This window comes from Octopus sinensis, linkage group LG9, assembly GCF_006345805.1.
Source record: "Octopus sinensis linkage group LG9, ASM634580v1, whole genome shotgun sequence".
NCBI classification, from domain to species: domain Eukaryota; kingdom Metazoa; phylum Mollusca; class Cephalopoda; order Octopoda; family Octopodidae; genus Octopus; species Octopus sinensis.
Genome location: NC_043005.1, coordinates 22,496,538 through 22,513,345, shown reverse-complemented (window position 1 = coordinate 22,513,345; position 16,808 = coordinate 22,496,538). Strand labels below are relative to the sequence as shown.

The 16,808-nt window shown below is 36.1% G+C and overlaps 1 protein-coding gene across 1 annotated transcript; it reads left to right on the top strand.

Annotated features, from left to right (window-relative positions):
* Nucleotides 1-648: 648 nt before the first annotated feature.
* On the top strand, nt 649-16,099 carry LOC115215566 (cathepsin L1). Its single transcript, XM_029784766.2, has 8 exons — nt 649-770; nt 2,452-2,594; nt 3,341-3,446; nt 7,099-7,254; nt 10,349-10,472; nt 12,820-12,917; nt 15,268-15,539; nt 15,943-16,099. The coding sequence occupies exons 2-8, from the start codon at nt 2,452-2,454 to the stop codon at nt 16,040-16,042; spliced, it is 999 nt and encodes a 332-aa protein (XP_029640626.1). The 5' UTR covers nt 649-770; the 3' UTR covers nt 16,043-16,099.
* Nucleotides 16,100-16,808: the final 709 nt, after the last annotated feature.

The window sequence follows — 16,808 nt, the reverse complement described above, 5'->3', positions numbered from 1 at the left end:
CAATTTGTACATAAAAGGCTTCTGCAAAGCCAGATTTGCTGAGAACCTGCTCTTCTGTCATTCACTAGGAAGTATTGGTCAATGACAGAAGAGACCAATGTGGTTTTAAAACGATATTCGTGTATTCCATTATAAAGAATTTTAGCATTCTAGTTCGCTTTAATCATTGAAGTATAGAAGTAGAAAATGAAAGAAAAGGGAAATAAAGAACGCTTCTAAAAATGCAGAAAGTTTTACAAAAGGAAAACCTTATATTTCGAGCGCAATATATAATTTCTAAACGATGTAATTACATATTCCTTCTGAAGATAGGCCTTTGCGCCCGAAATATAACGGTTTATTGTAAAACTTTCTATATTGCAGAAGCTTTCTTTAGTTTCCTTTTCTTTCATAAAGAACTTTGTTTTTTTCTTGTAGCATAGTTACGGGATTGAATTTCTGTTTACTCAACGACACGTCAACTTATTACACAATTCGTTTATCTTAATACGCTTGATCCTGTTATCAAGTTTATTTTTATCTGTAAACCGTACGATAACATTCACCAACAATTAAGTATTATCACCTGTGAATCCTCTGTAATCAACAATTTTTCACATGAGCATGTGTTTCTTACTCCCTCCCTCTCATTCAACCTCACTCATTCTCTCGTACATGTGCTATCTCTCACGTGATACTTTAAAACAACAGCTCAAATACATTGAGTAGATTATAGCTATAAATTACTGTAAAAACATCGACAGATTATTATTTCCATTTGGTATTTGAAGGTAACAATTTTGGATTCACTGTTGCTATTGCAGATCACCTTTCAATCTATTTCTCCTTTCTCTATATCTCCTTCTTTTCTCCACTCTCTCTCCCTTTCTCTCTCACTCACTCTCTAATTTTCTCACCCCCTCTCTCTCTCGCTCACTCTGATTGTTACTTTTTCACCTGCTCTTATGTTTTTGAAATTATTCTGACTTTGTTCATGTTTTCATTGTAATTGTTCGTGTTATTAGTATTGTTTTTATATATACTATAGCTATTGGACTTATTTGCTTACAGTTTTCTTTTTGTGTTTGATGTCTCAGTCATCGTTGTTGTTATTGTTGTAGTAACTGTTACTATTGCTGCTGCTTGCGTTGATTATCTTTGGTTAACTCCGCATGCCCTAACAACTTTCTATAACCGTCTCAAACTGTGTCTGGCATTAAATGTGAAAGATGCAGGCATGCTGTCCTAAGATTTGGAAATTAAGAAATGTCGACGATAGCCAATGTTAAAAGAAGTTTACCTGTAGCATGGGGAATCTTTATTATTCATAATTTGAAAGTTTAGCTTTCTGAAAACAAGAATTAAGTACATGCATAAAAATGTCGAATGTTAACACAAATCTTCAAGGCTAAGAAATGATATGTGAAAATATCCTAATAATATTTACAGATTCTGATATTGATATTCGTTATTTTCTGGAACTTGCATGCTTTGAGATTTGGAGACAACAAATCTCAACTCTCTAGGATTTTGTTGAGGACAGTTATAAAAGTATAAAATGACAGCCTTCTGTACCTATTATCCACGTCTCAATTCCAGTATCTCTCAGACAGCTACCTCCTTTGTTATTACCGCTTACTGTAAGAACATGAATAATTTATACTTATATTTCCCAGAATGTTTCTCAGTTCACTGATTCAGCCCAATATATTTTAGTCTTCAATCTCTTTTTCATCAATCCTAACGTTATATCACGTGTCTCAATATATGATATCAAATACTTGTGTTTGGTTAATTCCCATTATCATAAATTCTCGCAACTACGCTTCTATTAGTTGGTCAGTTTTGATTTGAGAGAATTAGAACCTATTTGACAGAGTGACTCAAACGGAAAAACACCGGACAAAATGTCTTGCGGGGTTTAGTTCAAATACGTTTATATTCTGGAATAAAACCCTACCGGAGTCAACTTTGGTTTTCACTTATCTAGAGGATGGAGTTGATAAATTAAGTTATGGCTTAGGTGTATACTCTTCTTCTAAAAAAATCATCGTTGTAAATTATCATTTTATAACCGAGCAGCAATATGTTATCTGAATAGTCAGTTGAAGTAGACGTGCTCTACAGAATCCGTGAAACTATAGATATACCGGTATACCTGATATAGCAAATCTTCACCGCCGTTAAAAGTGTATGGTGGACGGTATGCTGTAGCTGTTCTTGTGGGTGGTGTGTCTGTTGACGTTGTTGCTGTCGTTATCGTTGTTGATGTCGTCGTCGTCACCGCCGTCGCTACCGCTGTTCCTGTTGTCTTTGTTATGATTGTTGTTATTGTCTTGATCGTCCTTGTCATCGGCCTTGTTATTGTAGTTGTTGTCGGCGCTGTTGTCGTCGTCATCGTTGTTGTAATTATTGTTTTTGATGTTGCTGGTTTAGTAAATATGTCATACGAACGGTTTTTTGCATTTCCAGATGAAGACCGCTATTATTTTCCTCGCATGCGCCGCTTTCGCGGTTGCTGCACCATTCCTTGACAACAGTCTTGATGAAACATGGAAACAATACAAGAGCTTATATGGAAAATCTTACGAAGATGTACATTCTGAAGTTATTCGGTAAGTCATGGCATAATTCTGATTTTTTTTTTTTTTTTGCCTAAGTGAGTGAGGCATGTTCCTTTAGTAATTACATTCAAGTTATTGTATTAATAAGAGTGAACCGATTCCATACGTTAAAACACTGAATTGGTGTTAGTGTTATTCACCGGACTACTGAAGATTAAATTTCTCTCTCATGGACAGATCAATGCGTCATTTAAGGGCATGCAAGGAAACATTCTTAAGTTTTAGTGAATCCTTTATTGACCTACAATTAATCATTCACGAATCTGCAAGGAACTATTGAATTGTCTACAGAGAATTACAGATTCTTTTGCGATGAACTATTCATTGGTGTGCAGTGAACTATTTATCTGTGTGCAATCGATAATCTATTGATCTGCGATAGCTGGACCATTTTTGATCTGCAATTAACCACTAACTGCATATATAATATATACATTCTTAAATAATAGTCGCTTTCAGCATTTGAGTTCAAAGGGTAAATCACAATGAATGGGTTACTGCAGGTGAACCTATGATTGGAAAATTCCGGTAATCGCATTCGTTCCGCTGAGACAATTTCATCTATGTTTAGACACAGTGTATCTACGACTACATTAGTCAATGAATTCTTTTGTAAGATTGAAGTAAAAAAAATATTTGACGATTTGGCTGATATTTCTAATAATTTGACTTTAGCGCCTATTAGTGTTGTTTCTTTTTTTTTCAAAAAAACTATACTTATCGGTTGTTGTTTTCAGACGTGTCATTTGGGAGAGAAATCTTCAACATGTGAAACAACACAACCTGAAAGCTGATATGGGCATCCACACTTATTGGCTGGGAATTAATGAATATGCTGATATGGTATGTTTTCTTCTTTTCCTTTCGGTCATTTATATTTCCGTCGCAAAATCGGTAGAGCACTGGACAAAATACAAGTGGTATTTAGTCGCGTCATTTCTTGATTAGAGTTGAAATTCCGCTATTATTATTATTATTATTATTATTATTATTATTATTATTATTATTATTATTATTATTATTATTATTATTATTATTTATTATTATTATTATTATTATTATTATTATTATTATTATTATTATTATTATTATTTACTTTTGATCGGCATGTTTGTTACAGTCACTTGCCGAGACACATCCAGCGTCTTGGGGCGAGTGAAGGATAAGAGGTGTTATACTATGACTGAAAGCTTTGGGAGGGGAAGTAGCAAAATATCTTCATGTAATGCAACACAGCCATTTAAATGGATAGGGTTTTTCTAAGGATATGGGCAGTACTTGTCAGTAAAATCTTTTGGATTTCTCTGAGACATGATTCTCCTGGGATATTATCTAGATGTTTCTGACATCTCTTTTCATCATACCTAGGGCACCTACAATAACAGGAAGATATCGCTTTAAGATATCACACATTTTGTATTTCAAATTCTAGTTCCTTATATTTACTCGGTTTGTCAAATTCCTTTACAGATGTATTTTTATCAGTGGGAACACTTACATCTACAAGTATTTTCTTCCTTGTCTTTAATATTTATGTCTGGTAGATTAGCCTGGATCGTTCTGTCAGTGTTGACTGGAAAATCTCAGAGGATAGTGACACTTTTACATTCAACAACTGGCTCAGAATGATGTTCATACTAGTAAGCAGAAGTAGTATTTACATATTTTCCAATGTAAATACTGTCCAAACCTATTGTGGCGATTTTTGTATTCGATTGGTGTTAGCATAGGACATCCCGAGGCGAGATGGTTTATTGTTTCGTCATATGTGTCGCAGAACCGTTTTGAAGAACGTTAACTTGGTAGATTTTTGTGAGCAAGCTTTGATCTTGTGCCCCCAATATGATACTTTTAATCTCTGCTTTCAGTCCTGAACTTCTCAGCTATTGTAGAGGGCTTATAGTACAGTTCTGCTTGCATCATTCCTCTTCCCCCATTACTTCTAGGTAGGTACAGAGGATCAACATCTGCTTTTGGGTGATGCATGTTCTTAGAAGTTAGTAGTTTTCTTATCGTCCTGTCCAGGCGTTGGAGCTCTGTAAGATTCCAGTTGATGATGTTAAAGTTATATTGGACTATTGGAAGTGCCAGGGTATTAATGGCTTCGGTGCGATTTTTAGAGCTGAGTTCAGTTTTTAGTATGAGTTTTATTATCCTGTAATACTCTTTTCTTACCTTTTCTTTCATAAGAGCATCTCTTTCGTTTATTCCCAGGTATCTGTAATTTTCTTGGGGGTCAAACTCCTTGATGGTAGTGTCGGTATCTAATTTAATGGAAGCTGGTTGCCTGAGATTGCCTCTTAAAAAAGTTGCTTTAACACACTTATCAAGGCCAAAGTTCATCCCGATGTCATTACTGAATTCTTTAACAGTTGTTAGCAACCCTACTCGCTCTTCGTCATTTGTAGCAAATAGCTTCAGATCGTCCATATAAAACAGATGATTTATTGTCGTATTGTAAATTTTGAACCCATCGCTGGGTTATTTAGTTCGTTTGAGAGTGGGATCAGTGCCATGCAAAAGAGTAATGGGGAAAAGGAGTCACTTTGAAAGATGACTCGTTTGATGTTGATGTTGTTAGCTTGCCTCATCTCATTTCTCTGGTTTAGAAGGAGAGGTGTGTTCCACTTGGTCATGCTACCTTGTAATCATTTGGAGAAGACAGGAGAGAACTTGTATATCTCAAGGGCCTTGAGTATCTAATTATGTGAGACACTATCAAACACTTTCCTGTAGTCTATCCATGTCATACTCAGGTTCTTTTTGTTCCGGAAATTCTCTTCAATCATTTTTTATTTATGAGTAATTGATCTTTGCACCCATAAAAATTCCTTTTACAGTCATTTTGAGCTTGTGGAAGGATAGACCTCTGTTCAAGGAATGCGTATATTTTGTCAGTTAATATGGATGTGAGGATCTTGTAGATGGTGTTGAGACATGTTATTGGTCGGTAGTTCTTTGAATTTTTTGTCTTCAGTTTTTGGTTGGAGGTATGTTGTTCCTTTGGTTAGCCAGGCTGGTATTTGCTCTGGGTTCTAGATGACATCAGAGATGCAACGAAATTTTAGTGTATTTCTGTCAGAAGTTAGGAATTCGATCCAGTCCCGAGGTTTTGCATTTGTGAGAATTCCCAAGAAGACAGCTTAGCTCTTCCAGTTCTATTGCCTCCCATTTCTGCGCTTCAACTTCATCCAGTTTCACTTTCTCACGCTCTATCCAGTCAGCTTTAACATTATATTCTGTTTTGTTACTGCATATCTTCTTCCAGAACTCTTTCATTTCCTCAATCTTAGGTGGCTCCTTTACTTCTATCTTACTTTTGCCAATTTCCCTATAAAATTTCTTTGCATCCATCTTGAATACCTTGTTCTGTGAATAAATTTGATTCTTTTGTCATATTTTCTTAGATGTTATTTGTTCCCAATCTGTGACCAGATAACAGTGTCACTAAATCTAATACTGCATTGGTTAGATCTTCATTTATTTGTGAAACATATGCTTTTTTGCACACCAACAAGATAAGGCACCGTAGCCCTATTTTTGTAATTAAAATAAGTGGTCAATAGTATAGTTGATCTTCCCAAAACATGATCATGTCAAATCAGAATTAATATTACTGAACACAAAATACTATCAGGTAAGAAAGAGTTTAATTAACCGTTCATTAGGGTTTTTTCTGGGAAATAAGCTTCCAAGAGTAAATCATAAAGTAAAGCAATGTCGAGCGTGCATTACTTCTGCTAATGTTTCTGTCAGAAACAAGGCATCACTACTATAGAGCATAACTGTTGCAATACAAACTTTAATAAGTAGCTTTTTGTTTATTCTATCACCAACTGAACAGTATTAAGTGAAATAAATTTGGCACGTCGGTACACATGCCAGTTGGTAACTTTGTATAAAAATCTTTATATTGTCTGCCGTCTTTCAAGTAATAAAATCTTGTACCATTGATACATAGATGCACACACATTTATATTATTGTGTTTATATGTATACACACAGTCACACACGGCTATATATATTAAAGTTAGATAAGGTCGGTTTATGGGATTACTTTAGGTTACACGTCCATAAAGGGATATCATCAGATCCCAAACCTGTTGGCTAAAGGCCTCTCTAGCGAGTGGCCTCTCTAGAATATGGAGGAGGAAAGGACCCCATTACTCAATGTCAACAAAAAGGATTGTCACCCCTTGGCTATCGATCACCCATGTCAACAAAGGGGGGTTGTATCCTTTTGGCTATCGATCACCGGTGACCCTGTTTATATATATATATATATATATATATATATATATATATATGTATATATGTGTATTTATATATATATATATAAACACACACACACACACACACACATATATATATATATATATATATATATATATATATATATATATATATATATATATATAACTACACATTATATCCACCGTTGCATTTGTACGTCAGTACCTACTATCCATGTATCGATGATGTTTTCTGTTGCCAGACCAACAGTGAGTTCGTGCAAATGATGAATGGACTGAAACCAAGAAATGCTAGCGTCTACACTCCAAACATGGTATACTCTGATGCAGAATCCGAAGATTTACCTGATACTGTCGACTGGAGAGGTAAAGGCTACGTCACAGAAGTGAAAAACCAGGTGAGAACTTCATAGTTAATTAGCGTCTGTAACACCAAACTTATTGTTATATGTGAGTGGAGTGGAACCACAGAAACGGTAAAGCGTACAATATGCAGTAGTTTATAATTGTTATTATTATTATTGTTGCTGTTATTATCATTATCATTATTTTTATTATTTTTATTATTATTATTATTATTATCATTATTATTATTATTATTATTATTATGTTTTTTCCTTCTTTCTTCAAATTTTCTTCCGTTTCTCGCCGAGTGTTTTCCATACACCTAGGGCAGAGAAGGGCATCGTATGCATTCCCAGATTACACGCGCAAGTTCACAAATAAAATACGTATTTAAAAATTAATAAATAAATAAATTCATCGATGGATGTTATTTTCACAGCGATAGTGCTCTTCTCAGTACATGAGCCGTTCCAGTTAATACGATTTTTGCACTTCCTGTAGGGATGGTAAGCCTGGAATCATTTTCAAATAGGTTTCAGTACCTTTTTTTATCATTCCTAGAGATATTATAATCACTGGTACTGTAGTCGCCTTGAGATGCCACATTTTTCAATTTCTATTAGCAGGTCTTTATATTTACTAATATTTACTTATTATCATCATTATTATTATTTCTATTATTATTATTATTATTATTATTATTATTATTATTATTATTATTATTATTATTATTATTATTATTATTATTATCATTGAGTGAGAGAGCAGTTCATGCCATCAAAGTGACACTGGGGTAAAATATATGAAGCCCAATATACCCATCATGACTACCCGTCTGATAAGGGTACACCAGGCACATGCATCACAACCATATGTGCGCGACATGGTGATCTCATATCAAGATAAACAGCACATAGCCTTGCAGGTGGGGCCCAGTTAGAATTTTCTTCAGGTTGAGTAGCCCATCCCACTCAAAAGGTCCCTGAATAAGGGTTGTTTAAGGCTGTTGAACGAAACACCCATGTTTCCAGAGGTGAATTATTCAAACCCCAAAGAATCCCTCTCAACACATGGCTATGATGCTCCCCCACTACTTCTGCTCGTGATCAGAGATGCACATATCGTCAGCCACTAAGGGACATGCTCAACTGGTTAAGGTCAAACAACTGACTAGCAAATATGTGGTATTGAGCAGAATATTTGCTGTAGCCCATCTTTTATACCAAGACAAACCAATGTACATGATAACACTTCCAATCAATTAAGATCAGAAGCCATGAGAGCCACTGCTGGTACTGCATCAGGGCATTATTATTATTATTATTATTATTATTATTATTATTATTATTATTATTATTATTATTATCATTATCATCATCATTACTATTATTATTATTATTATTATTATTATTATTATTATTATTATTATTATTATTATTATTATCATTATTATTATTATCATTATTATATTATAGCATTATTATTATCATCATCTTTTAATTATGTTTCCATTTCTTGCCGAATGTCTTCCAGACACCTAGGGCAGAGAAACTCACTGAATACATTAGTAGGTCATTAAAATAAACACACCAGATAGTTCATTTTCAAAGTCATGTGATAGGGAAAAAAGGGAAAAAATACATTATTATTATTATTATTATTATTATTATTATTATTATTATTATTATTATTATTATCATTATTATTATTATGGCGGTGAACTGGCAGAATGGTTAGCATGCCGGGCGAAATGTTTAGTGGTATTTCGTTTGCCGCTTCGTTCTAAGTTCAAATTCCGCTGAAGTCGACTTTGCCTTTCATCCTTTCAGTGTCGATATATTAAGTACCAGTGAAACACTGGGGTCGATGTAATCGACTAGTCCCCTCCCCCAAATTTTCAGGATTATTATTATTATTATTATTATTATTATTATTATTATTATTATTATTATTATTATTATTATTATTATCATATCGTATGTTATTTATAAGGTATAATATGAAAGACAGAAGGTTATAATAACCTAGTGTTTCATAAGATTGATGTCTGACCAAATATCGAGCCTTTACGCAGTTGCCCAGCCTACAAGAACTAACGGCCAAATCCCTTGAAATGATAGCCTACTGTTTTAAGAGACGCTATACAAAAAATCTGAGTTACGGCTCCAACTTAAACACCTTATGTCGCCTCGTTTAACAACAACTATAACTACAATGTGGTAGGATATTGTGCTCTTTGACAGTGTAATGTCAGAAACAATAGGGTGCCTGGTAATATGACTTTGCTTTCAACCTTCCAGAGACGATAAAATCAACATATAGCGGTCGATTTGGCTTTCATTTTCTGGTGTTTTCGTCGATATCATCATCATCATCATCATCATCACCATCATCCAAATATTACAGAAAACATTCTTAGTTATACCATACGTTATAACAGGAAAGTGGAGTAACAGAATGTGTTACCCACTTATGAAACGGTTTCAGTTGTTAGATATGAAATTACTGGAGGGGACGCTTGCCAAAATTATCAATTTCGTGCTGTAAAATCAAACCTAAAATCTCAGGACTGCAGCGTAAACTTTTTAGATCCTTGGCTGTGTACCCATTTCTCTTATACTGATATATTATGGTAGATAAGGGTAGTTGCCAAACCTGTAGAACCTGAAGTAAATACCTTAACATATTTTGTAACTTCGCTTTTCCTGATATTCTTCTGAAACTGTGAACTTGCGTTGTACACAATGACAGGCTATCATATCTCATTAGTTTAAGATTCCAGTTTACCGTTCGAAGGTTTTAAATCCCTGAAAGAATAATATGCTCCTTAAGATTTATACCCTCATGCTTAAAACCACTTAACAACATGTTGCACTCAGAGATCACATTACAAAATATGTAAGTTATTCTCAGCCGTAACCTTACAGTTGAAAAAACAAACAAAAATGGCAGACACCAGTAAATAGTATGCTTCTAAGATCAAATCAGATTGGACTTTGTTTTTTTTTTCTAATCATCGTCGATATCACATCTTCATCACCATCCTCCTCGTTCTCCTCCTCTTCCACTTCATTTTCATGATCTCCTCAACTACCATCGTCAACTCCTTCCTTTACTACAATAAAACGCCATTTACTATATTCTCAGGCTCAATGTGGTTCTTGCTGGGCATTCTCTACAACAGGATCTCTGGAAGGACAAACATTTAAGAAAACTGGAAAACTGGTTTCTCTCTCAGAACAAAACTTGGTTGATTGTTCTGCATCATACGGTAAACCATTAATTAAAACTTAATTTATTTCTCAGTGAATTATTTTTGAAAGTTTTTTTCTGAATATTTCCTTATTTAATTTACTTTTAGGGGGGTAGTCTGGCAGAATCGTTAGCAGCCGGGTAAAATGCTTAGCAGTATTTCGTCCGTCTTCGTGTTTTGAGTTCAAATCCGACTCCGACGTGGTCGACTTTACCTTTCATCCTTTCGGGATCGATAAAATAAGTTCCAGTTAGGTACTGGTGTCGATGTAATTGACTTACACCCCACCCCAAATTTGCTGGCCTTATGCCAAAATTTGAAATCAATATTTTAATTTTTTCATTTATTTTTATTCAGCCTTATGATATCCGATATTATTTCGAGTGGCTGCTTGGATTCTGAGATCATTCAGAATTGAAATTTGCTGTATCAACCAGTGAACTGAACGCCATCTCATACTACCAAAGATCCCGTCTACTTTATCTAGAATAAGGGCCTAGTACTATAACAGCTTAGGTTTCTAGGGCACACAACTTTTCAAATTTCCACCAAAACGACCGCAAACATCTGCGAGAAGTAAATATAGATGTGTTCAAAGAGCATTTGGACAAAATTTTATCCTAGATATCAGATTAACCTACATCGCAGCAGAAAATACAAACAAGAGCAGCTCCTGCTGGTACGCGACTTCAGCAGAAACAGCTCCGAAAAAAGGGGCCAGGAAGTGAGGCGGAAATAAAAACCAACCAAAGTAAAGGTGGTGCTCGAACATGGCAGAGTCTCTGGCTAAAACTAGTACATCGTGATATCGACTATGACTAGAAAATGAAACTAGTACTAGGGCCCGTTCCCAGTTCGAGAGTAGAATGAGGTACGTTGTGTCCTTGGGCAAGACACTTTCTTTCACGTTGCTCCAGTTGTACCTGTATTTAAAAAAAGGGGAACAACCTTGTCACGTTGTGTGTCCCACTGAATCACCCTGAGAACTACCTTAAGGGAGCACATGTCTGTGGAGTGCTCAGCCACTGGCACGTTAATTTCACAAGCAGGCTGTTTTGTTTATCGGATCAACTGGAACACTCGTCGTAACCGACAGTCAGGACCTATATGTGCTTCGAGATCCAATTCCAAAAATGTATAAAAGTATGGGCACTTGCTTACGAACCACATGGTTCCGAGTTCAGTCCAACAGCGTGGCACCTTGGGCAAGTGTCTTCTACTATAGCCTGAGGCCGACCAAAGCCTGGATTTGGTGGACGGAAACTGAAAGATGCCCGTCGTGTATATGTATGTGTGTGTATATGTTTGTGTGCCTGTGTTTGCCCCCCCCCCCAACATCGCTTGACAACCGATGCTGGTGTGTTTACGTCCCCCGTAACTTAGCGGTTCGGCAAGAGAGAACGATAGAATAAGTCTTGGAGGTCGATTTGCTCGACTAAAGGTGGTGCTCCAGCATGGCCGCAGTGAAATGACTGAAACAAGTAAAAGAGTAAAATAACGTGAAAGTACGTGTGTGTGTGTGTGTGTGTGTGTATGAAAAAGGAAGAGAGAGAGGGGAAGGAAAGAGGGAGAGGGAGGAGAAAGAGAGAATGGGTGAGTAAGTATGCATACACACAAGTGCATGCTTTTGAGTGTGTGTATACTGCACAGAAATGGATAGAGAAGCTACAAAGGGAAGTCAAAAATGATCCGCACTTTCGTCATAATATATCTTTATTATTGTCACACAGCCTTCTACACATGCATGCTTATAGTTGGTACTATTGTGGTCACGTGATCGAATTTTGAACCTGATCACACCATTTTTCTTTCTGGCTTTACTAGCAATGTGTACCAAAGAAGATCCGAAGGTAATGATGAACTGGTTCACCATTACCATTTCTCGAGCTTGCTGAATCTTCTCATCCGTGGTGGAGGTTGACGGGCGTCCTGCTCTCTCTTCGTGCGTCACACTTGTCCGGTCACTTTTAACTTCTCGATTCTATCATAGACACTTCTACGCGGTAGTGCGCTGTCCCCGTAAAAGCCTCCGATCAATTTTAGTACCTGACACACCTTCAACCAGAGGAATCGGATCACTGCTCTTTGTTCTTCTTTGCTACACATTGTTAGTGGAGTGGCCATGCTTACACTGTAAAACCAGAAAGAAAAATAGCTTGATCAGGCTCAAACTTCAATCACATGACCACAAAAATACCAACTATAAGCACGCATGCGCAGAAGTTAGTGTGACAATAATAAAGATATGCCATGGCGAAAGTGCGGATAATTGTTGACTTCCCCCCATAGAATGAAAATAATACACATTATAATTACGCCTATAAAAATGCCTGTTTTACGTCATGTTAAACTGTCTTATTACTAGGAAACAACGGTTGTGAAGGAGGACTTATGGACAACGCATTCCAATACATCAAGAAATTCGGTATTGATTCTGAATCATCTTACCCATATGAAGGACAAGTAAGTCACATTGTTATTTCTTTTACCAGGAGTGGCTGTGTTCTTAAAACGCTTCCTGTCAAGTATGCAGTGTTGAGTTCAGTCACACTACGTGTCACTTTGGGCTAGTATCTTCTACGAAAGCCCCAGGCCTGACCAAAGCATGTGAGAAGAAGTCCGTCGCACACACGTACACACGCACATACACGCACACGCACGTATACACACAAACATAATGTGGCGGTATGAGAAGGGAATATGTATTTATTAAACGACGTGAGTTCCATAGTATTACAGCCGATTCTCAACCTTCTTCGCTTGATGAGATCGGAGCCATTAGCGTGAAAACTAGCCGCCACACATAGTTTCCACATCAACAGTAACGTATACCGCTTGCATCTAAAACGAAAACAAGGCGGCACAGGGTTAACATCGATCCAAACTGCCTTTGAATGTCGTATCATATCCCTTCGGCAACATCTTTTAACCACCAAGAGTCGAAGTGCATCCCATGACCAAGTTTGCATATATGAGCGTGATAACATCATAAAACTTGGACGGCAGCTCCTTGAGCAGTACTCCTTGTCTGATAACCTTAAATACATGCCTAAAGAGGTCGCACGACTTTACCGTAACATATCATGAGATGAAAGGATGAGCATATATGAGCAGAAGACCATACATAAATAGAAAGCTCTGAGGTGATAGTAACATTGATCATCAAAGCAGTCATCATGCACCAACAACCGGATTACTACCTCCCACTTTGAGGGGTAGGCATTTGCAATCCAGGAACAGGAAATATCAACCAAATACCTGATGCACAAAGGGGATAGAGATGCAAGAAAAGCAGTAAAATGTGACAACCGATGCAGACTTTGTGTACTTAACACGGAAGATATCACCCACATCATAAGCAATTGTCTGAAAAAGTCTTCACGGTATTAAGTACCGATGAGTCATGATATTGTAGCTAAGACACTATATAATAAAATCCGTCGGCAGGATAACTTCGGGGGCAAAAAAATAAGAACCCACAATATGGTAGAAGCTGGGGGAATGTCACAGTGAAAATCTCAAGAAGATATAAACAAAATAGACTTGATATAATGATTTAGGATAGAGAAGAGAAACTATGTGCAGTTGTGGAAATTAATTGCCCAGCGGATGTTAATATAAAGCTGAAGACCAGTGAAAAAGAATACCTACTATGCAGTGGGACTGAACCCGGAACAATGTGGTTAGTAAGCAAGCTTCTTACCACACACACACACACACACGCGCACACACACACACAGAGGCACACACACACATGTGTACATATAAGTTCTGCTGGTGATTCTAAAGAATATATTCTCATTTTTGATGTGGCGAATACTCATTCAGTTCTAGTGCAAGTCATAATCCAAATGGTCTCTTTATTTCTCATTTGGAGACTACTTATTAAACAATATGTGCTATAAATTATGAGGGTGGCAGTCTTCACAAAACGTGTGCATGAAGAATTAAGTAACGCACATTATAGCATATAATATAAGAGTAACTAGCGTCCGTGTGTATGATAGCTTGAAGACGGGAAGGATGACTTCCCTTTGCAAATACTGATAGAGCACAGAAAGTGTGTCAATAACCAGCTGGAGATGTCCTCCGGGGCTACAAGCTACAGTAGCAACCACCCTTATGGATTAGCCACATTTAAGTGGCAAAAATACTTCACTATATATATATATATATATATATATATATATATATATATATATAGCCGATTTAGTCACTTTCATCTTCCCTTGGTGTACCTCTTCTGATTTACTAAAGACACTTTAAGGTTTTGTAATACTGTCGTATTACGATAGCTTTAGCTTACGTGTACTTCTCCTATTGGATTCATATATATATATCTTTGCTATAAAATTATATTGGGACTAAAATCTCTAGAAAGACCTCATACAAATATAGCAACTGCATTTAGAATTAATCTATACGTCTAACAGCTGCTTTGCATAATTTTTGGTAAGTAAATCTTGACTGCCAGACAATTTATTTTAAATCAAGATGTATAAAGAAACTGAGAGAGAGAGAGAGTGAGAGAGAGCAGTTAAGTTTTGATTCCTAGAACTGCATGTTCTCTCTTGAGGTTATAACTACGATAGCGTTTAAAGACCAAGTTTTAAAATATTTGTATACAACATTAATAAATTAAATATACAATGTAAAAATAACGCCATAGTGTTACGTAATATTTCAACCACATTGTTCTAACTTTAAACTGAAAATTTCAAAATTAGATTAGAGTGCTAGAAATATTTTCATATTATATTTGCATTATTATTTTTGTTCACATTGCACATTGCATTAATTTCGTTTATTATAGGACGACGATTGCCGATACAAGAAAAGTGATGTAGTTGCTACAGACACCGGCTACGTTGATGTGAAATCCATGAGCGAGGATTCCCTGAAAAGTGCAGTTGCCAAAGTTGGACCCATCTCTGTAGCTATCGATGCTGGTCACCAGTCATTCCAGCTCTACAAACACGGTGTTTACACGGAAGAGAGTTGCAGCCCCACAGCCCTTGACCATGGTGTACTTGCTGTTGGTTATGGTACTGACAATGGTCAGGATTATTGGCTCGTGAAAAACAGGTGAGAATGTTTTCAAATTTCATTCCATAATTTTACTCACAAACGTAGACTAGTTGGATCAATCAAATTATTAAAACTCTCAACACAGTGGTACTCTTTGATATTCCAATAACTGAAGTTGTATTTTTTTACTATTTTAATACTACATTTTGCTGCATTTCTTTTGTAACTGATATTCTAAGATGGTGGAAAATATCTGAACAGTGTAGTCACAGATTAGCCATCTGTAAGTGCCTACATGTTGTATCTTTCTTGGAAACTAGACATTTTCTTATAGGAAAACTTCAAAAACAGAAGACAATACACTCAGACACGCACACATACAAGCACACACACACACACACACACATGCATACACGCATGTAATAATATTTATGTTGTATACTTGTCTATTTTTTTGCAGTTGGGGTGGCAGCTGGGGCATGAAAGGATACATCAAAATGGCTAGAAACAAGAACAACATGTGCGGTATTGCTACCCAGGCAAGCTACCCACTCGTTTAAAGATAATGGTGAGCATGATTATATGAGAATGAATAAAAGTAGAAACTCCAGCAAGTCTTTTGTTGTTGTTGTTATTGTTTTTACTGTCGTTGCACGTGTTATCTCGAAGATTTTTTGGGTCAGATGATATATACAGGAATACATAGGTATATCATTATGAATTTTTGAAAATATTTAAATGTGATTTATACTGAACTTTTTCTTGAAGAGCACACAAAGAGAAATATTTTGATACCTTGATTGTGAAATTTGAATGAATATTTTAGAAAATATGACAATTTGAATGGTCAACGAATAAGTTGAAATCTTACTTAATTGGCCTAAATAAATAATTATTCATATTTGTGATGCCATATCTTTGAAACTGAGGTGATAATCAACTCCAAATTTACATGTACAAGAATATCCGCTAGGTAAAATTCGGACGTCGATCTCCATACGTTGTTAAAATAGCAAGAAGGAATAAATAACATTCACAATACGAATCTATGCTACTTTTGAGTCTAGAAGACACAATTCAGAGCAATTTTTCGTAGAAATAGGTGTTTAATTAATAATTAGTTCGTCCATTCCTTGAAGTTCTGGTTCAAACTTGATATTGAAGCCTTGGATTCGTGTTCCGTTTGGCCTCTCGCGGCGCGGGAATATATATATATATATATATATATATATATATATATATATATAGAGAGAGAGAGAGAGAGAGAGAGAGAGAGTGTGTGTTTGGGCTCAATTTTACAGTTTGCGTAAAAGGTAAAGAAAAACT